This window comes from Folsomia candida, unplaced genomic scaffold (genome assembly GCF_002217175.1).
Source record: "Folsomia candida strain VU population unplaced genomic scaffold, ASM221717v1 Fcan01_Sc001, whole genome shotgun sequence".
NCBI lineage: Eukaryota > Metazoa > Arthropoda > Collembola > Entomobryomorpha > Isotomidae > Folsomia > Folsomia candida.
Window position 1 is genome coordinate 1125892 of NW_019091193.1, and position 22976 is coordinate 1148867.

General features: G+C 38.7%; 4 protein-coding genes across 11 annotated transcripts; 2 read left to right on the forward strand and 2 right to left on the reverse strand.

The window, feature by feature from the left end:
- Window positions 1-156: 156 nt before the first annotated feature.
- Window positions 157-4190, reverse strand: LOC110842227 (cell death abnormality protein 1). The gene is made up of 7 exons (XM_035849358.1): window positions 3865-4190; window positions 3447-3771; window positions 1736-2119; window positions 1426-1637; window positions 1174-1354; window positions 656-936; window positions 157-322 (listed from the first exon to the last, which is right to left on the reverse strand). The coding sequence occupies exons 1-7, from the start codon at window positions 4098-4100 to the stop codon at window positions 244-246; spliced, it is 1698 nt and encodes a 565-aa protein (XP_035705251.1). The 5' UTR covers window positions 4101-4190; the 3' UTR covers window positions 157-243.
- A 4811-nt stretch (window positions 4191-9001) lies between these two features.
- LOC110842066 lies at window positions 9002-11968 on the forward strand. The gene is made up of 3 exons (XM_022087777.2): window positions 9002-9828; window positions 10378-11049; window positions 11492-11968. Exons 1-2 carry the CDS (start codon window positions 9426-9428, stop codon window positions 10890-10892), a joined length of 918 nt encoding a protein of 305 aa, XP_021943469.1. The 5' UTR covers window positions 9002-9425; the 3' UTR covers window positions 10893-11049; window positions 11492-11968.
- A 1092-nt stretch (window positions 11969-13060) lies between these two features.
- LOC118433900 lies at window positions 13061-16768 on the reverse strand. Its single transcript, XM_035846377.1, has 6 exons — window positions 15882-16768; window positions 15415-15807; window positions 14676-14893; window positions 14423-14603; window positions 13872-14152; window positions 13061-13380 (listed from the first exon to the last, which is right to left on the reverse strand). The coding sequence occupies exons 2-6, from the start codon at window positions 15778-15780 to the stop codon at window positions 13302-13304; spliced, it is 1125 nt and encodes a 374-aa protein (XP_035702270.1). The 5' UTR covers window positions 15781-15807; window positions 15882-16768; the 3' UTR covers window positions 13061-13301.
- A 1301-nt stretch (window positions 16769-18069) lies between these two features.
- LOC118433901 lies at window positions 18070-21565 on the forward strand. Of its 8 annotated transcripts, none has more exons than XR_004833656.1 (7): window positions 18074-18355; window positions 18448-18514; window positions 18644-18756; window positions 18845-18955; window positions 19837-19973; window positions 20396-20491; window positions 20569-21565. XR_004833656.1 is itself a non-coding variant. In XM_035846378.1 (6 exons), exons 1-6 carry the CDS (start codon window positions 18272-18274, stop codon window positions 20418-20420), a joined length of 537 nt encoding a protein of 178 aa, XP_035702271.1. In that variant the 5' UTR covers window positions 18074-18271; the 3' UTR covers window positions 20421-21565. The 8 variants fall into 8 exon arrangements, 1 of the variants encoding a protein (XP_035702271.1); XR_004833655.1 differs by having other exon boundaries at window positions 18075-18355; window positions 20396-20497; XR_004833657.1 differs by having other exon boundaries at window positions 18075-18355; window positions 18845-18919; window positions 20396-20497.
- Window positions 21566-22976: the final 1411 nt, after the last annotated feature.

Here is a 22976-nt window from a genome sequence, read left to right on the forward strand (position 1 = left end):
ATCTTGTGCGAGAATTTGTTCATATTTTTTTACATTCGACTTTGGCATGGTTAAGGATGAGTGGAACGGTAAATGAGAGACGACCTTCTTTCAAAAAGGAGATTATTTTGCTGATAGTTAACCACACTCTTAGAAATCCAATATTTACTAAAAATATTATATTTATGAAGTATGTATTTATTAAATCATTACTGCATTTAAGCGCATCAAGAGGCGTACATTATAGATAATCTGGTAAAAATGTTATCCTCCTGTTTTGCACGTGATGAATCCCAGATTGTCCTCGTTAGATTGGTGGCAATTTGTATCACGTATCACAGATCTGCATGCATAAATTTTGAACCAATTATGAATAAATACAGCAAAAATAATATACGTAAAATAAATAAATATATTTTCAGAGTCCAGTTAAAATATAAGCTAAAGTTTCCAATCACAAATACGAAAAACCTCTACTATCTAATAGGTGCACTCACGACAACTTCAGGCTACTATTTCGCAACTAATTTAAAATGTATGAATTTTGGGAATAACCTGTGGGAAATCCTCATAAACATTAGGGAACAAATGTCGATCGAAATTTCGAAAAATTTCAAATTTCGATTTTATCGGTTGTTATGAGTACCCCTAATAACTATTTACACTATAGTCTCACCTGGCAATATTTTCCCTGGTTGGCGGGAGACATTTGCGGGTCACAGGTTCGTAGATATCTTCCAGCTCGGGGCAACTGCAAACCTGAACAAGTTCTGTGCTTTGCTTCCCATTTTCACATTTTGGAACAATCCGACATTTCAAATCGGCCACTTTGTCACATCGTTCCGTACGATTCTCATAGTCACAAGGAAACCCGTGTTCAATGTCGCAGTGGTGCTCAGAATTTTCAAGGAAGCCTGGCTTGCATTCACAAATCCCAGTCGTGCCGTTTGCCGAAGCCTGCAAAACAAGAAAAGGTGACCCTTAATTCGTTCCCGCCGTTTGATCTGCTACAAAGCAGAGGCCGCGGAATCGTGAAAATTGACTGAGCAACGATGTTCTCACGGGTTCCCAATGTTTCTTAAAACATGGGCCCATATTATATGTATAAACCACCCTGTCCTTTATCCTAAAATGTTAATGTCCCCAGATGTCCCACGGCTTCCGCGGCCACTGCAACTACACTATCTTATTTACCTGGATGACACAGTGAGAATTCTTAACACAGGGGTCCACCCCGTCTGATGTGTTACACCGCCTTCCTACAACATGCCGATTTCGACAAATTCCTGGACATCCCTCCGAAGAATTCGAGTTTTCATGAAACTGGTAATTCGTTCCGGGACAGCGACATTTCATTAAATGGTAGTGCTCGATACTACAAAAATAAATCATTATGGAGAATTGTACATACATAATTTTTGTCCAATTTTGTACAACTGGTTGAACCTGGAGCAAATTAAATAGTCTTGGCAGGGTTCTTCCAATGTGCACCATTCGTCATAGTTCCTCCCACAATGTCCACCCCTCACTGGGGGCATATTTCTTGGACATGCACACCTGTGATTATCCCCACAAATAGCACCTTCTCGGCAGTAGGACAATAGCCGATGGGTTATTCTCGTATCGTAGGCGCTTTTCGAAAGGCAGTAACTCCCAACCTTTTAGAATCAAATAATTTACAACACGTAACAGTCATATTCAAATACGTAGTTGTAATTTTATATTTAAACCCGCCAAAACATTAAACTCTGCTCACTTTCCCGACGCAATCTCCCTTGTGAACCCAGTGACCACCGAATGAATGTGGACCGTAATCTGTGGTAGTAATCAGGGCAACTTCCTCGTTACAGGAGCATATTCCTTCTCGACAAATCATCAGTTGGCGACATTCTCGATCTCGGAAACACGATTCGCCTTGATCTTTTCGCCAGATGCACCTACCACTCGTTTCGTTCAGGTATTGGTCCTCAGAGCAGAAACATTCTTCACGTGAACCGCATTCGGTACAGATGTTGGTTTCCGGATGACAACCGGATCCTCTGGCACAAATCGAAGTACTGAAGGCGGAGCGGATATCAGAAGCCGTACTTCGGCCGAATATTTCCATTCCAACTTTGTGACGACTGTTTGTGGAATCGATCTGTACGAAAGGTGAGGTAAACTGGTGAATTATGGCACATTTAAAAATAATTCTACTCCTGTAAAAAGTAGGTAAATGCACTTAAGTAAACTGTACTAAATCCCTTAGCGTTACATTAACTTGATAAAGAGTAAAGTTTACTCCAGAATAGGGATCCCAATCCCGGACGATTATTTTAAATCCCGGGAATCGGGAATCCCGGTTTTAGCCGTGACAAAACCGGGATTTTGTCCCGAAATTCAGATATTACCGTATAACTCTAAATTAGTCAATTTTGGTGTGAAAAAAGGTATATGGCTCTAAAAAGTACCGGCCGTGAGTATATTTATAATACTTATTATTTACATACCTGCTAATGTGTTTTAGAGATTTGTGCATGCATAAGTATTATAAAGTATGCTATTTTTTGGCCTACACAAAATATGTACATAGGATAGCAATACAAATTAGCGATTATATTGTTTTGCCTGCTATGGTAAATGTACAATTTAGATGTATTGTGGTAGCTCAATTTTCGTCCTCTATCTTTAAGAGGAGAAAGAGTTTGATAAGTAATTTCATTCCAGAAAACATAAATAATTAATAAAGGATTCGCCAGCATGTTAACCAGAAATGCACAAACTTACGTTTATCAGTATTATTTGGCCTAAATTGCGCACCATTATTCACAAACTACAATTGGACATGGAATTTCAAAAATTTCAAGCTCAAATATACGAACTACGAACTACCTTCAAAAAGCCTTTCATTCAAGCTTAAATCATCGACTAAAATTCGAAATCACTTCTAACGTGTTAGTATTTTTGGGCATAACTGATTTCAGATTCCATAATTATACCGAAAATAAGGTGTTCTTGTTACCTCAAGTAAAAAGTTAAAATCTGACATGTAAGTTAGAAAATTTTAAGTTGCATTGCATCTTGTATTAAAAATTTTACTTGTGAATTAAATACAAAATTTAGATCAATGTGCGAAAAATATGGCTACCAATATTGTTTAAAATGTAAATTTTCGAGTTCAGGATCAATTTTGACTGGTTATGCTCATCGAAAATTTTTTTACCAATCATATAACCGAAAACTATATAAAACTACTATTAAAATTGTAAATTATAACCAATTTCTCTTCTGAATGACAAATTGAAAAATCCCGAAATCCTGGGATTTCAGTTCTTCAAATCCCGGGATTTCCCGGGAATAAAATCCCGGGACTGGAACCCCTACTCCAGAATTGATGCAGTTTACTTAATAGAATTGAGAGTGCATTTACTTTTCAAAAGAGTAATGTTACTTTTAAGGGTGTAGACTTTAAGCACAATTTTCCAAACCTTCTCATCAAATACTGGTATCTCGTGCAAAATACTTTCGATAAGATCTATGCACTTGTGGCCAAGTTTGATTCTACATTCGCCAATTTTGTTGTCAAATTCCATGTCGTCTGGGGCGAAGCAGTTGCACGTTCCCGCCACACAGGCCAAGCCCATAGTCCGGTCGCACTCCACTTGAGACGAACATGTATTTTGAATACCTTTAGCGGGGACGCAGGTTCTAGTTTCCGGATGTTCGTAATGAGTACGGGGACATTCACAATGTGACCGGCCGTGCTGAACACAGATAGCGCCTTCAACGCAGGATGGATGCGTGGTTTCGGATCTGTGGTGAAAATATAGCTGCATACTTTGATAAATATTGCTTGGTATTATTTTAATACCGGATTTCTAAGAGTGCATTTCTTCAATTATTTACCTGCATCCTTCAGTTCTGACGAGTCTCACGCAACGGTCATAATTAGAGTCAAACTGCATGTCGTCAGGTAGGAAGCAGGAGCACGTTTTAGTCTCGTGGGAACACACAAGATGAGGAGAAGCTTTGCAAGGTGTCGTCTCATTGCAGGGTTGTCCATATGACGATCTGACTTCAGAAGTGTTGGCCATTCTTAAAGGGACGATTGCTAGTAAGAATATTGTAACGACAGAAAACATTTTGTTTCTTCGTTCGTAGCGTATAGATTGGAATTTTGCTATTGTTTTATGAATTATGAACGACGTGCCTAGCAACACGACGTAAGCACTTGTCCGCTGCTGATGAAAGCATAAACTGTGCAAGAAGTGAGTGGTTGAAATAAGCGGACGTGACGTGACGGTGACCTGCCTGAAAGCTTCATTGGTGGTAATCGCTTTAATGGTAAAGGTTAATATGTGTAGCAATAAATCAATTGAGCTACTTAATTATTGCCTTAACTACTTAACTGGATAGATAGTTAATTTATTAAATTGTGATTTGCATTTAGTAAGTTTCGGGGTGTATAACAATTATAAACCATCAAGCTACGTACACACATATGCGCAAGGAGAATTTAATATACGTATTTGCATAATAAACTATGATAGCCCGATTTTTCCTACATGCATAATTAAACTGCTGAAAAATAAAACTATTTAAATGTCGAGCACCAATTGTGGAGATTTTTTGGCTGCGTCGGTAGAATACCATCCACGGCGGTGACTTTTTGACATGGATCTGTGTCTATCCGAGTTATAACACTTCTTGCATGAAATGGCCGTATGCCGCTTTTGTACACACAATTTTAACTGCAATAGATAATTTTGTCCCTGAAATTTAGCAATAATATTCGTAATACTCATTATAATCTTTCTGCCCTTCCTTTTCATCCTAAACCAAGCTACCGGCACTCCATATCTCACAACCCTCCAAAACCTTTCATACACAAAAACTCCCCCAGCCACTGCCAAAAATCCTGCACAAAGTTGAAACAAAGTTTGCACACTCGTCTGTAAATATAGCCGTTTAACCAACTCCCAGTACGTCCCCGATACAAAAACCTTTCTCTTTATACCCTTCGACACGACTAGTTTCTCCTTTCGCCCCTCTCTCTCCTGCCAAGCCGCGTACCACTGATGGATCCCAGATTCTATGAAAAGCCTAAAATACTTCAAAATCTTGGAATCCTTCGAACATGAAAACGACCACCATCGCATCTCCGCAAAAATAGGGGCACTTCCGGTATAGAAAGTTCTAAAAGGGTACTGTTGTTCCAGGTATGTCTTGTAATCCGCGATATGACTTCCCGTTCCGACATAGACCGACTTCCCACACGCAACAAGCTCCTCCTCCACCGCGGAATTAATAATCTGTCGCGTAATCTTGACCTTTTTGTCCCATCCGTGTAAACTTTTCGGATAGTAGCGTTGCTTTATCGATATAAATGATGACATTAATTTGTAGTATGCCTCCCCAAGGGCATTCTTGTGGGCAACGATGGTCAACTGGGTTAACTTTCTCGTCCACCAGTAGGTCATTAAACCACGCGCGTTGGGATCTCCACTTGGCGAGGAGAGAACTGCGAAACAATTGGTTTGCTCCAAAATACTTCTGTTTCTCCTTTGCAAAAGTGCGAATTTCGTCGCGAATTTTGCGAGACGAAAGAGCAGCTCATAATACCCGGTATGATTTAGTAATTTCTTATCGAAATCGTGTCCCGAGCAGGCAAATGTTTTAAACTCGGAAATGTGTGTCGTTGGTAGAGGAGAGTTTAAACTGTTGAGAATTTGTGCGACGTAAACGGTGCTTAAGATCATACTTACTAAAATCCAGGGTCCAATTCCAAGACGAAAAATGGCCGATTTTTCTAATTTCCGGTCTAATGAAGACGTTTCTTCGAGAAAGGAACCAATGAAAAATAGGAAATTACTGTTACCCCGGATTTTTAGCCATCTTACCGAATAAGTGTCCAATAGAAGGGTAAAAGTGGTGATGGAAATGATCAACAAGATCCAAACTGAGGTCGGAAATGGATCCGCGTAAAGGTTAAATGTCAATTTAGGGACAGAGTAGCAAGTCAAAAAGTTAATGTCTTTACTTCCAAGGAGAATGTAATCGTTGTGGCCATTGCCGGGAGGGTCTTCTGCGGAGTCCGCGTTTGGGTAAAATGCGGGATATCTGATTCTGAGGGATCCTTGTTTTTCTAGTTTTTGGTAAAACGTTTCGTTTAAAACGGGAACGTTTCTAGGCGCGGAGGATGCGTTGATCAAGGCAAGCGCAGTGTTTAGCATGTACATGTTTACGAGGGTGAGGTGCAAGTCGATTTGTGTTATGTGAAATTCAACCCCCCAAAAGGAATCGGTTCGTCTAGTAACGGGGAAACTGGGGGAGTTCCTAAATATTTGGCGGCGGCATTCGAAATTGTTCAGATTTGGCGGTTTTGCAACCCTTTCGATACGGACGCAGATCGTGACATAATTCTGGGTCGGATATTTTGGCAAGTATAAAATCGTCAAAGTTAAACCCGCTATTAAATCCCATGCACCTTGAGATAAACTTGTCAGGTAAATGATTCCCTCGAAGTTTTTTGGAATTTTAGAGTTATCTGCGAAAACTATAACGCCAAAGTTTCGATGTAACGTTAACCCGGATTCTTTTTTGTGACGGGATTGTCGTAAGTAGTAAGTAACGTGGAAATTGTACCAGTATTCGGGTAGTTCTTCGAAGTAGTTTTTCGCTTTTGGTGAGACTTTGATCAAGATACATTCGCAGATCCAGCCCTTAGTCCGAAATAGGTCGAGAAATGGCTGATGCCAGGTTTTTTCATATTTGGACACCTTCTGTTTTGTTAAAGTGACCGGGATTTGATTCGTGGTGGGTAGATTTTCAGAGTGGAGAAAGTCGAATTTTAAGTGAAGACGGCATTGGAGGGACATCTCGGAATTTAGGAAGGAGTGAAAGTATGGTTCTGAAATTGTACCGATGTCACCGGAAATGTGGATTTCATGAAGGCAAGTTCTTGACTGGGGGAGAGTTATAGACAGGACGACAAGGATGATTTGCAAATATGTTGGGCTGACCATCTTGTAAGCCAATCTGATCGACTTAATGTGACCAACACCTGAGTAAATTTGTAAATTGAAATTGAAATTATTGAATATAAAATGTGTACATTTCAGAACCTTGTGAATTCTACGAAAATACTAATTTACATAAATACTAACAGATTTTTCTATAGGCAACTATGAACACACACGTTGTGACGATATTACGTGAATAGATTAATGTTTATTTTGCATGTTTTCAACACATACATATGTACAAGCATGGTGTAGTATTTCCTCGTTTGACCAACAGTGCATATTTAATGTCTAGTATTTAGCACGATTGAATTAACATACATAAATATTTCAAGGTTTTCAGACCGTTTTAATAATTCAGTTGACAAAGTCACGATATAGTGTGCACTACAGTAAAATATACATATGTACAAATAAGTATCATGCATTAGCAAAATGTTTACCTAGAGATAATCAATGTTATCGTTACTTGGAAATAATATGCATAAAAATTAATCTTTTGCGCAGTCCAAACGGACGGAAAAGTACCGCTAATTCTGCATCTCTTTTGGATTTGATATAAAATACTTTAGGTCATATAACGTTACGTATGTATAAGTTATTATATAGATAAGTATGTATGTACACTCTAAGGAATCTTGTATACTCTCGCAGATATTTATTAACTCCTCGGATTAACGTTTCTACCGCTTGGTATTCAAGTTTTACCGGTCCGTAAAAATTTGCTACTGATATGGTAAAACCTTAATACCAATATCAGTACGGAACTACATATTACCCCAGGGTATTATTTATGTATTAACACCCTTTGGCAGAGCCATACATGAATACCACTTGGCATTATTTTAATACTTGATTTCTAAGAGTGTACTTTGTGGGGTGACCAGACTACGGATTAATAGAGGAAGCCAGGCCAGCGTGGTACAGTGCACTGTACCACACTGTATCTTGCTGCCACTGCAGTGGCAGCAAGATAACCTTACCCCGCCGAATCTCAAGGCCATGCGCGCACAACGACAGGCTCGATCCCGCACAAATCGCCTAAAAAACAGGGTCTCGTTTTCACTCTAGTGACCTTAATATTTGACCTTTTGAGGTCAAACTTGCCAATCATATTCCCCATGGTGGTTTTCAAGGATTTTGACCTAGGTCACTTCAGTGACCTTCCAGAAATAACTAAACTTGTTGCATGATATTTGGTTTTTACACTCTAGTGACCGTAATACTTGACCTTTTGAGGTCAAACTTGGCACACATATTGCGAGTCACATTCCCCATGGTGGTTCTCAAGCATTTTGACCTAGGTCCCTTGAGTGACCTTCCAGAAATTACCAAACCTTTTGCATAATATTTGGTTTTTACAATCTAGTAACCGTACTTCTTGACCTTATGAGCTCAAACTTGGGACACGGACTCGCAACTATACTCCCCAGGGTGGTTTTCAAGCATTTGTAGCTAGGTCACTACAGTGACCCCACAGAGGTCATTCAAGTTTTATGACCTTGGACCGTTTTTGCACTCTAGTGAACGTACTTTTCGACCTTTTGATCTCAAACTCGGCACACACACTAGTTATCATATTCCCCAGGGTGGTTTGCAAGAACTTTGACCTAGGTCATTTCAGTGACTCCGCAGAGGTCGTAAAAAGTGAATGACCTCTGTGGGGTCACTGAAGTGACCTAGCTGAAAATCCTTGAAAACCACCCTGGGGAATATGGCTGCGAGTCCGTGTGCCAAAATGACCTCAAGAGGTCAGAAAGTACGGTTACTAGATTGTAAAAACCAAATATTATGCAAAAAGTTTGGTAAATTCTGGAGGGTCACGCGAGTGACCTAGGCCGATATCCTTGAAAACCACCCTGGAGAATGATACTTGCAATATGTGTGCCAAGTTTGACCTCAAAAGGTCAAGTATTACGGTCACTAGAGTGTAAAAACCAAATATCATGCAACAAGTTTGGTTATTTCTGGAAGGTCACTGAAGTGACCTAGCTCAAAATCCTTGAAAACCACCCTGGGGAATATGATTGGCAATGTGTGTGCCAAGTTTGACCTCAAAAGGTCAAATATTAAGGTGACTAGAGTGTAAAAACGAGACCCTGTTCTTTAGGCGATTTGTGCGGGATCGAGCCTGTCGTTGTGCGCGCATGGCCTTGAGATTCGGCGGGGTAAGGTTATCTTGCTGCCACTGTAGCACAAATGTAAGTAGATGAGTAAATGGCTTGCATAAAGTACTTTACCGAGAAATTACTACCTCACGTTCATACCGAGAAATCCCACTTAATTCCTGAGATTTGGTTAACTTTGATGATTACAAGGTTAAAACTTACAATATAAAGAGCTTCTACCCATCCAATCCTTTAAACACTTTAGTTACAACGTTAAGACGAAAACCATCTCTAAAAATTTCCAAATTTTACTCATAAAAGTCGAAAACTATTCGACATGCCGCCATGGCGTTACTTTTCGATACTTATCGCGCTACAATTGACATTTGTCCAATTCAGTCTCACTTACACGATCGACGACTCTCTCCCATTCACCAAAATGGTTGAGAAGATCCCAATTGCGGAATATTTCAAAAATGCGACCGTGTATCATCCCCTTTACGAGAGCATGGCGAAAGGAACCCTTCCCGAAGGAACGTACAAGGCCCTCATTCAACAGGATCACTTGTACATTGACAACTTTCTCGACGCGTTTAGCATTTTGGCCAAACGAGAGGAGGATCCAGAAAGGAAGAAATATCTGCAAGGAGTCGCGGAAGAGGATTATGACGCTTACTGGCAGGGATTTTACGATAAGTTGAATGTTACTAAAGCCGTCCACATGGTCCCGCCTGTTTTGGGTGAGTTGAGACTAAAAACTTAAAATAGTTCGTTTACCAAGAGGTGGGTAGGGTTCCGGGTGAGCCCGGTTAAACCCAATCCGCCGATTGGGCTCAGGTGGGTTGGGTTCAAAAATTTTTCGGGCCGGGTTTTCAAAATGTGTCCCTCGACTCATCTCTATCGTGAGTGAACCCATGACAAATTCGAGGCGCATACTAACTACCTTATTTATGAAATAGTTTGATAATTAATGAAATAAAAAACATGTGCCCAATTTAGAAATTGGGCAACAAGAAATTAATATTTTACAAAATTTTACAAATTTTAGCAAAGTTTAAATATATAGTTACTGCACTTGTACATACATACGTTGAGCTTGAATTTTTGACAAATTCAACAAAATTCCTTTTTACACAAAAAATTTTAATTTGTGCTGCTAAATTTAACAACACTGGGGACCAGTTTGAATTACTCTAAATTGTACAGAATTTATTCAAGTTCAATTTGAAATTTTTCCAAATCTAAAGGTTATCGTCTTTCCGAACTAATTTACATAATTCCCCTTTCAGAATACTGCGTTTTCGAACTTACCGCCGCCAAACGTGCCGACATTGCCGTCGCGCTGGCCACCTTCTATCCCGCCTACATCGTCTGGATCGAAATGGGCCATCACATCGCTCCCATTGCTAACTTGGCCAATAATACCAACCATCCGTATTTCGATTTCGTCTCATCCACCGTGGAGTTTGCCATTTCTACCCCGACCCTTAAATTCCTAACCGTTGTGAACGAATACTACGCCCGATTGGGAAATGATACTAAAACCAAGCAACAAATGTTACACGCTTACACGCGCAGTGTTCAGTATCAGTTCAAATTTGCGGAGGCGATTTTCTCCATGACGGAAGTGGAGTCAGTTCCGGCACCTAAATTCACAGAGCTGGTAGACCCTTGGATTGCCCCGGATGCTCAACAAAGGGTCGTGAACCACGCCTTGTACACGGAAATCGGCGTGGGAAATCTTCCTCTGGATCGGTTCGCCATTCTGACACAGCAAGGACACCTTTTCATGAAGGGATTTTAAATATTTGTGTAGATCAGTTTCATGGAGAGAAAAGAGACGGATAAGGAGCTAAACGGGCTACTTCGAAAGGACCCGAGTTACGTGTATGACTATTTGGAGGGGCAATATAAGAAGTATAACTTCCCCCCGGCATACGTTGCGGAATGCTATATGCAGAGTAAGTTTATGAACAAAGTACAATAAATTATACCGATTGTAATCATAAATGTGTGACTACCAAAAGGGGAATGATTAACACGGTATGGTAGTAGTTCTATAATTAGCTTTGCGACGGCGGGAACGCTGGTAAAACCTGTAAGACTAGTATCCGAAGTTGCAGAAGTGAAGGAAATGCAAATACGCGCCATCTAGAGACTCGTCCCTTGTACTACAGAAAATAGTAGGGATTATCCGCTAGATGGCGCTTATTTCATGCATTTCGTTTCCTCTCTTGCAATAAAATTATGCTTTAAAAAAGCTTTTTTTCATGGTAAACACTTACTGCGTTACTTTACCAGAGTTTAGTATTTTTTAAGGGTGGAAGAATGATGTGAAAAAATCGAATTTCAAGAATTTATTATAAAAAATTACGTCACACCTAAAAATTTTAACTTTTACAGGATACCTGGATCACATAATTACCACTTCGCATCACGCCTCGATCGCTGAAGGGCTCGCATCCATGTATCCATGCTACTTTCTCTGGAACAGGATGGGTACCAGGGTGGCGGACTTGTCGAAAAATGTGACCGATCCACATCCTTACGGAGACTTTGTCAAGTTTAACAATCCAGCCGGGAGCCAGAGCTTGACGAACTTTCAGTATCTGCTTAACACTTATTTTGGTCGACTCGGCGGAGATTTGGAGACCAAATTGAGGATGTTTCAGGTTGTGGGGGACAGTATCATGTTTGAGGAGATGCTGGCAAATGGGGTGTACACAACGGGCCAGCCACAAGGGTTTTAAGTTGAATACCTATGGTTACGTAGTTCATCTGTTGAAGCAATCAAATTTTCCAGTATTCAAATATTTATATTTCTATCTCTCTATGGTTTCCCTGTCAAATTGGTTTTCTGAAAAATAAATATTTATGTACATCGAACATTCCTCAGTTTTGGAAAGTACATGCATATTCAATACTCTTGTCAATTTTTTTTCCCACGCGGTTGGAATCATCATCTTCATGTCACTTATCCACCAGCGAGTATTAGTCAGTGCCGATTACAGGTTTACGAGTTACGTACATACATGCATGCATATATGTAGCTCGAGTAAGTACGTATTACGTCGAAACGCAATAGGTCTACAGAATGCATAGGCATAATTTTTGTATGCGTAAACATTTGTGCAGAATTATTCACAAATTAATCTCAAAATCATTTCGATGTAATAAATACTCGAATCTGTATGTACATACATATGTACATATTGTGTGTACATACTATTGAAAGAAGAATTAAGATACCGGGTTTTGATCAAGCTTGTCTCAAACGCGCTGTTTGAATAAATTGCCTCTGAGGAGGACAACCCTTCACCTGACAGAATCACAGATCTCGATGCCCTTTGGATATGTTGTAGTCCTAGGTGAGTCTAGCAAAAGTGAAGAAGGATTTCATTCCATGGCCCCATTTGCGCCCGCCACACCCACTCAAAGGTGCAAAAATACCCTGTTTTGGTTCATTAAAAAAATCACCAAAAATCCAATTTTGGTCGGATTTTCACAATTTAAGCATTTTTGTGACCTTAGATAGTTGCTTTATCATATCCAATAGCAAACTCAACTTTTTTGAAATTTTGATTTTTTCGAAATCCACGAAATTTTCGAAAATATTCAAAAAATTCAAAAAATTGAAATTCATGTCGGATACGATAAAACAACTATCTGGGATCAAAAAGGTGCAAAAATTATCAAATTATCATTAAAAATGGATTTTTGGTGAATTTTTTAATGCGACCAGTTTGGCATAGGATTCCTCTTTGAGGGGTGGGTGTGGCGGGCGCAAATGGGGCCATTGAATGAAATCCTTTTTCACTTTTGCTCAACTCACCTAGTGCAACAACATATCCAAAGGGCATCGAAATCGGTGATTCTGTCGGTGAAGGGTTGTCCTCCTGAGTAATATGTATGTAATTATGAAAAATAAATGTGTATGGATTCCTGTAGAGTTTTAGAGAGAGACTGGTTTATTTTACAGTAGATTTACCCTTATCTTACCCATGCTAGGTTTTTAGGAAAATATACAAGATTCATTAGTTATCTGACCAGCAGGCAGACAGACGTAGCAATCTTACAAATTGTTTCGCTAATTAATGATTGTATTTAGGAGCAATTTATACACATATGTAGTTACTATTTATTAAATCATCAATTATTTATTTATCTGCATACAAATTTGCAAGTAAATTTTAGATAATCCGAGTATCCTACACTATCCTCTTACTGTGCACGAGCTGAATCCAATATTGTCCTCAATAGATTCGTAGCAATTTAGACCACTTGTCGTAGACCTACACATTTTGAACAATTATGTATGAACAAACTCAGGTCAATATACTAAATCCGGTGAACCAAGTTAAATGAATTGTTTTAAACAACATTAATTTAACTTGATTTAAGTTATTTAAAAGGTACGTGTTTTGGTATTTAATCGGGTCAAATTTATAGTGCCCAACTAATTTTTTTTTCTTCCAACCAAAATAAATAATTTTCACAACACTAAAATTTGCAACCAATCGATTTTTTAATCCAACCAAAATGTAAAATGTTACAACCAAAAAATTTTATATTTAAACAGCAGAATAATTAAATTTAGGCAGTAAAAATGTTCAAATGCATAATCTACCGAAACATTCATAAAAATTTTGAAACAAAAGTTGGTTTTCAAAATCAAAATTTCGTAAAATTTCCAAAACTTCATTCCGCTTATCTATGTTCGATTTCCTAGCTATTGCAAGGTTGTCATGAGTACGCCCTAAAATTAATCACGCGGTAATCTCACCTGGCAATATTTTCCCGGGTTGGCGGGAGACACTTGCGGGTCACAGGTTCATAGATATCTTCTAGCTCGGGACAACTGCAAACCTGAACAAGTTCGGCCGTTCGCTTCCCATTTTCACATTTTGGAACAATCCGACATTTCAACCCGGCCACTTTGTCACATCGTTCCGCACGATTGTCATAGTCCCAAGGAAACCCGTGCTCAATATCGCAGTGGTGCTCAGAATTCTCAACGAAGCCCGGCTTGCATTCACAAATCCCAATCGAACCGTTTGATGAAGGCTGCAATACACAAAAAGCTCCAGGAAAACAATCAAAATTCTAACTTCCTAACTTTGAATAAACTACAAATTATCGATTTCCAGGTTCAATAAAATATTTGATTTAAACAAACCCACGGAGATTAACAGGTTTAAACATCGTCATTTGAATACATGGAAGAAGGGAAAGTTGAGACATTAAAATCCGCATGCACTTCCATTGTATGCGAATTTTGAATTGAAATTGCAATATCTTCCCGCCGCTGGTAGGTTGCCAAACGGCCTGATTTACCTGCACCACACAATGTGAGTTATTAACACAAGGATCCTCCCCGTCCGATACGGTACATCGCCTTCCTACGACATGGCGGTTTATACAAATTCCTGGACAACCCTCGGAAGAATTAGAGTTTTCATGAAACTGGTAATTCGTACCGGGACAGCGACATTTTACTAAATGGTCATCCTCCACACTACAAATAATTATGAAGACTTGTACACATTTCGCATTACTTAAGAACATTTTTTCACTACTCATTTTGAACCTGGAGCAAATTAAATAGTCCTGACACGGCTCCAGTAAACTGCACCAATCGTCATAGTTCCTCCCACAGTATCCACCCCTCATTGGGGGCATACTTCTTGGACAGGCACACTTCTGGTCTTCCCCACAAATGGCGCCATCTCGGCAGAAGGAGGGTAACCGATCGTCTGGACCGTCTAAGACAGTGTATGCGCTTCTCGGGAGGCAGTAGCCCCCAACCTTTTAGAATGAGATACATAATTTATATGACTTGATAGTGCGGCGGATGTGCGTACATATGTATCTACACTTTTAGAAATCTGGTAGTCACGCAGGTATTTGTATCTCGGTATTAAAGTTGTTAGCGCTTGATATTAAAATTAAAGGCCGTCCATAAAATATGTAACGCGAACGGGGGGGGAAGGCTTCGATGATAGCGTGCCTATGTGACACATGTTAAAGGGGGGAGAGTGGTCTAGAAAATCGCTATTTTTGCATTGCATAATTAATGCAGGACTACTTATCCCTGTCGTAAAAATTTACTACCGGTTGGTAAACTCTAATGCCGAACTATGTATGACGATATGGTATTACATATGATCCACTTTGACATAGCCATACATGAATACCGCTTGGTATTATTTTAATACTGGATTTCTAAGGGTGTGTAAACTCGTGTGCTAAAAAGGATAGTGACTATCTCTGTAAATACTTCAATCAAAGCCTTAATTTCATACGCAAAAAGTTTAAACTCTACTCACTTTTGCGACACAATCTCCTTTATTAATCGAGTACTCCCCAAATGAGTGTGGAGTATAATCTATTGGACTGATCAGGGCAATTGCCTCGTTACAAGTGCACGTCCCTTCTCGACAAATCAGCAGCTGGCGGCATTCTCGGTCCCGGAGACATGATTCGTTTCGAGCCCTTCGCCAGATGCATCTTCCACTCGTTTCGTTCAAATACTTGTCTTCTGGGCAGAAACAATCTTGATGAGATGGCGATGAACCGCATTCCGTGCAAATGTTGGCTACCAGATCACAACCGGATCTTTTGGCACAGATCGAAGAACTGAAAACGGACATGATATTGGATTCCGTTCTTCTGCTGAATATATGGAAACTCATTTTGTGACGGCCGGCTTTGGTATTTATCTGTGTGCGAAGTAAAATAAACTCGTGAATTACTATATAAGTATTAACGCATTTATTTTCCTAATTTTCCTAACCTTTTATTAAAAAGCGGTATATTTTCCCAAGTATTTCTCCAATTTTGTGCAAGACCTGAGCACTTGTGGCCAAGTTTGATTTTACATTCGCCAAGTTTATCGTCAAATTCCATGTCATCTGGGGCAAAACAGTTGCACTTTCCCTCCACGCAGGCCAAGCCCCTAGTCCAGTCGCATTCCACGTGAGACGCACATGTATTTTGAACACCTTTAGCGGGGACGCAGGTTCTAGTTTCCGGATTCTCATAATGAGTTCGGGGACATTCACAATGTGAACTGTAATACGAAACACAGATGGCGCCTTGTACGCAGGATGCAGTTTCGGAGCTACATATGGTTAAAATATTGCGGCAAATTTAAATTTTTTGTGATACTATTTCCATAATTATTTATGTCTGTACGTGCATCCTTCTGTCCTGACGAGTCTGACGCAACGGTCGTGATTAGAGTCAAACTGCATGTCCCCAGGGTGGATATAGGAGCAGGTTTTAGACTCTTTGGAACACACAAGATTAGAGTCAGCTTTGCAAGGCATTGTCTGGTTACAAGTTTGTCCATAGGATGACCTGAGCTGAGAAGTGTCGCCCAGTATCGAAGGGACAATTGATAGTACGAAAATTTGTATTGTGATGTCCGAAACCATTGTATTTGCTTATGGAAGCAGTGGAATTTATGAATTCTGAACGCGGAGGATGGCAAAACGTTAGTTATGTATGCACTTGTCGGCTGCAGTAGAAAAGGTGAGATAAGAAATGTTTAAATGGTTAAGATCAGCGGAGGAGGCATGTCTGAAAGACTAACTGGTGTTAATTGTACAAGGTAATATGTATTTATTTAATAGTAATAAATCAATTGAGCAAATTAGATTAATACTTACAGTGGAGGTCTCCCAACGTAGCTTATAGATTTTGACCAAACTAGTGCCATTCTATCACAAATTTAGTTAGCATAAAATTTGTAAAATACTCTAATGCTCATATTTGACAGAGATATTTGCATACTTACAAAGTGGGAAGACAGTTAAAGTTGACCAATTTTACACTTGCTGCGAGTTTTCTCTTCTTTGGATGCAAATATTTGTACCTGCATGTTTGCACTTGCACATACTCTCTTTTATAAATTTCATACATATTAATTAAATTTACGATTGATTGACAGTAGTTTAATCCAAATCGTAGAGCATACGTTGGGAGACCTCCACTGTTTGTTAGAGTTGATTAAATTTGATTTTTTGACTATATTTGATTATATTTAATTTGCATATCCATTCGATCTATAAATTCAGCTTTAATTTTGTAATATTTAGGATCCGCTGCAACTTCGTGAGAGCTATTATTTACTTGCCAATACTTACCAATACAATATCTACATGCCAATAAATTATTCATTCAGCAATTCAATTGACGGTAAAATTTGCATTAGAAAAAAAGTATGCATGCATGCATACAAGGATTTGGTTATGCTTTCATACATATGTATGCACATACATACCTACATACTTTGTGCACTTTATCATCAAATGTATGTCTACACAAATATTTAATATTCGTCTACTAATTATAAAAAATACGTACATATCAAAAGGCACATACGCCGATAGAAATCTGCTACAGTCATCCAGGTTTTGCTTTATCTTTATCAGAGTTGTTACCATTTAGTATTAAAATTATTTATACCAGCCCATAAAGATTTGATGCCGACATGGTAAAACTTTAATACAGAGCTAAATATTACTCCATCGTAATCCTACTTTGGTTGCGTCATATATGAATACCACTTGGTATTAGTTTAATACTGGATTGTTGAATAATATGTATGTATATGAATCCTTCAATCTAATAACTACCACAAGCATAGTTAATAAAGTAATCACTGACAAACGAAACTTCACCCAAGTTTGTCCAGCACTGCTCTCATTCTCATCGAATCATCTCATGCATCCTTCCGCTACTTCATGCATAAGTATTGTACGTGCCTATCAGAGGGCATGAGAAATTGAGTGTCAATTAGTTTATTAAAACATGGATCTCTAAAAGAGCAAATATGTATGTATAGGAGAAAGTGGAGCAAGTGACGGCTTTCCCTAGGTGAATGCACATAGCCTTCGCCCGAGTGAAAGAACAGGTATCGATCCAGCTAAACATGTTCATTTCTGTGTAAATGTAACATAACTACGTTCCAGCATTACACGGCCGTGGGCTCAATTGCTCAAACCAGCCTTTCTCTTCTCTCACTTCTAACTTTCTCTACTATTACAAAATTCCTCACGGAAATATAAACATTGCAAGAACAAAGAAATAAATAAGCTAAAATAATACGTTCAATTAATCGTTATCAGTTTTAACTATTTATAATTAAGATTCCCAAAATCGTGCGATATCCCGGTAAGGATGGAATTGGACCGGTCAAGGAGTCCTTGCTTGTTCGGTATCACGCTGCAACAAGGAGCACAGCTCGTTGCAGGTGTAAATATCGTAAGTTCTGAAAATATGTAGATGTACACACTAAAAATTTTGGCGAGAAATATATTAAGACAAATTGTATTTTTTGATAAAAATATTCACAGGTTTTGGGAATCTGGTTCTTTGTCATATTTTCCCTGTATTGCTTTACGGTTGGGTCTGACATTGATGGTAATAGAAAGAACTAACCATTAGTTCTTGTTTTCAATTTTAATTTCAAGTTATGCATGTTTACATAGGTAGATATGTACATTTGTCTTAATAATTACTAAATAACTTGTAAATTTGTCAATTCTATAGAAGTCGCAGGTGGAAAAGTTACCGGCATGATTATTGCGTACTGGATCATAATTGGCGTCCTGGTATTCCTTAGTGTCTTGATAAATATCATATTGCTTAAAGGGGCATATCAGGTTAGGCTATTTTATGGATTAAACTTTTTTGAATTTAAAAAATTGAAATTTTACTAATTTTTAATCCTTATTCATCTGCATGTAACAGAAGTCACAAGAGAAAGTTAAAATTTTTCTCATGGGACTAATCGTTCTCGTCGTGGTTGGATTTATCGTGACCCTCGTGCGACACTTCAGTCTCACTGCGTTTCTGTTAGAGGTGAGCCGGGCCTGGACTTTTCAAAGCCCGGCCCGCCCAAGCCCGGTTGAAAAGCCCGTCTCAAAAGCCCAGGCCCGCCCAGGCCCGGAAAAATTGAGCCCAGGCCCGCCCAAGCCCATTGGGCTTTTTGTGAAAAAAGCCCGCCCAGGCCCAGGCCCACTGGGCTACCCACTGGGCTTTTTTTAAAGGCTAGGTTTAGATGAACGGTTACCAAAAATACCTAGCATTCAAGATAGTTATTGAAAGGCACCCTAAAATTTGGAAGCTTACATTACTTATTAAGATGAAGGTAAAATTAAACCACCTGAATTAAAACGTCCTGAAAGAGTTGCAACTTTTAATTGATTACAGTAAAATAGCTGTGTCAAGCTGTGTAGTATCTGGGACTAATTTCAAATTCCCTAAGTGTAAAATGTTTTGAATATGTATCAAGAAGTTTTTGCTGTGGTTTTAGCATAGGCAATAAGGATATGTAAATAAAAAAAGATATGTACATACGTATGTATGTATGTATATTTATATAATGTAAATTAAATTATGTAATGATCACAGAAAGAAACAAGTAACTCTGTTGTACAAGAAAATAACTGGTGAATTGAAAAAAACATCAAGAACTCAATATGTAGTTCTAGCGGTGTGCTACAATTTTGAATAGTGTCCCATTCACCCCCAAACAAATATGAGATGGGCTTGGGCTTTTCCTAAAAAGCCCAAGCCCGGCTGGGCAAAAGCCCGCCCAGGCCCGGCCCAACTAAATTTGGTTCCTCAAAAGGCCAGGCCCGCCCAAGCCCGGTTCGTGGCAGGCCCGCCCACCCAAAGCCCAATGGGCCTGGGTGGGCCCGGGCTAGCCCACTTAACGCCCAGGCCCGGCTCACTTCTAGTTTCTGTTCACGTTTTTGAGCGACCTGCCCCTCGCATATGAATGGTGGGTCGTCTACTCCTTTTTCAAAGAGATTCGAGCAAACGATGAGATTGCCAAGGCGGATCAAGCCGTCTGCGGAAGAGATTATCTGAGCCCGTACGTGATAACAAATTCTTTAAGTAAAAAGTTCATAATTTAATAATTTAAGTCATGTGACGAGACTCTTAGAAATCCAGTATTAAAATAATACCAAGCGGTATGTCCTTCCAAAGTAGTGTTAATTAGTAGTCGCATGTGGGAATAGCTCGGTATTATAGTTTCAGCCTATCGGTCGTAAATATTTAGGTACCGGTATAATTGTAATACCCAGTGGTAGCAAAGTTAACACCGAAAAATCAATGCAGATTTCTAACAGCGTACATACATATATGCATAATATTAGGATTAGCGGGGTACTCTGTAACGTTTGCGCAGTACATAAAATGTGTGCCCATGTTTGCAGTCACGTTTTTAATAATTTTTGAACTACAAATTTGAATTGTTTAGTTCAACGTATGTACTTGCATAATCTGTCAAAGGTCGGGCCACTGGTACTGTGGGTGATCAACTTGACATTCTGGAAACTTAAGAATTGGGCAGAAGAAAGAGATTCGACTAATCTGGCGAATATAAAGGTGGCCGTAAGTGAATGCATTATATATTATTTATAAATTGAATTATCTAATTTTATGTTATTCAATAATTTTTACAGTTACTACTTTGCACGCATTTAGCTTAAAGCCAATTTTAACACAGCTGGATACTTAGCGTATGTATGCATGTACAAACCTTTACATAATTAATATGTATGTATGCATGTATGTGTCGAAATGTACATACATACTGTCCTCGTACTCGGCTCTGTCACCTCTTTTGCATATTTTAACGCATTCGTGAGAGTCATAGAGTTTACTCAACATGGAAAGCCCGTATCGCCGAAAATGGGCTATTGAGATTTATGCAAATGAGGTGACACGCCTAAATGCGAGGATAGTATGTCAAAAATTTTATAAGTTTGCAAAATATAATTCACGAAAAATCGCGATTTCACTCTATTTAAGTCGACATTAAAAGAGAAGCCGTCTGATCAATACAGAACTCCTGTATCAACAAAGGGGTCAAACTTTCCACGAAATTATTGCCAAATTCAACTTTGAGAGGCATCAATGACTTCAATACTTTCCTGTCATGAGTCCTATCAAAATTTTGCTTTTTCAACCAATCTTTAGTCAACGTGTTCACCTTGGCGGCCGAGGTGAACGTAAGCATGGTAAATATCGAGCATGCGCAGTACATGTACAGCAGCACTGCCGCTTTTGACATATCTTGATTATCTGACCTAAAAAATTTGATGGACATGAAGCCAAACAAAATTTGCATGTTTGGAACGACGAGGGCAATTGTGAGAAAAACGCGGCGCCGCATGCACGAATTTATCCATTTTTCCAGCACAAGAAATTTCCTGAAAGTATAGAAACGCTGCATTGGTGACGTATAGATGACGCGATTTTGACCCAACGGCACACACGCGATCCACAAGAAGCAAAAGAACGTCAACATGTGAAGTACACCTATTCCAAAAATAAATATTTCTTCATTCAAAATTCATTCAATTTAAAAATTGAGAACAATTATGCATTTATCACATATTCATTAATTCAAAATTTTGAAATAAATAATTATTCACTTTGTCTTCATTTTATCTCAAACTATTAAATTGATTCTCAATATACTTACATAGTGGGCGACAAACTCATATGGTGAAAAATGAATATTGAATAAAATTATTCATCCATTCTTCATGAATAGGAAATGAATAGGTAATATTTATGCAATTCATTCAAAAGTTCATTCAAAAGTTGTGAAAAAAATATTCATCCATCAATCAATTGTATATGGCGTGAAGCATACCGTGATATGAACCGCTAACTATGGTATGAAAAGCAGAGATGCTTTCAACCAGGGAAAAGCCTAAGCGACGTGTTAAGTTTCCCTGGCAGAATGGGGAAGTGAGGAGGGGTGGCTTGCATGGGGCGAAGAGCGACAAGGCCCCCATGAAGAATGTCCACAGCCAGTAGGATACTTCTAGAAGGTTGAGAAAGACGCAGATGCATCTTAAGATCACATTCTGTGAGCGATTGTACTTGAAATCTAGGCATCAATACGTACATATAAAACCCATGTAATATGTTACGAAATAATGGGGGTATTCATTACGAGTTCACGTGTAAACTTCTCAAATCTGGCCAATCTAGTAAATCCACTAAAACACCAAGATACATACATATTTTGGTATTGTTTCCATTGATTTCTATAATTCCTCTTCCTAAGATACCCTATTACTGTATAAATTTACGAACAAAATCCCATGGTTATCCAACAAAAGTTTTCCGAAATCTAGCAAATTTCGAAAAAACAACGCAAGTTATGTTGATTTGCTCAATTTTGCGAGGTATGCTAGATATAAATACGAAGGTACTTTCATTATTTATAAAAATGAGAAGAAAAGATGTGCAAGTTCGCAAATGGATATTCAAGCCAAATTTTGCCTTGCTAACGTTGCTAACGATTTGAACTCGTAATTAATACCTTAAATGTTTTTCATTTCCAATCTACCTTTACAGAGATGCATGTAGTTGAGAATTTTAAATGGGTCTTGATCCACACTAAAGATTTCAAATCTTTGCACCCCTGCCGTGATGTAAATCGTCATAACGCCAAGCCCTTCTCCAACTTCGACCCAAGATTTTGATATTGTTACAATGGCGTAAATCTGGTACAATACTTGGAACACGTTAAATATTATGGAAGCTTTGACAAGAAGACTGTGACGACCGGGTCGTAAAATAAATCTATCCGTTTTCTCGGACCACGTTCCATAGTTACAATTTAGGAAGTCACCATATTTTAAGTGACGCTTGATAATTTGGAATAAGTTATCCATCGCGATATTTTAAAAATAGAGTAAATGAATATATTATTTTGGAAACGAAACTAATTTTTTTAAGAAGATTGCCAGAGTGCTTCTGAATGAATGATGGATATCATAAAGTACTAAATATCTCATAGCACTTTCATCAACATTCGCGTATACATACGTGTCAAGATAAATAGACACGT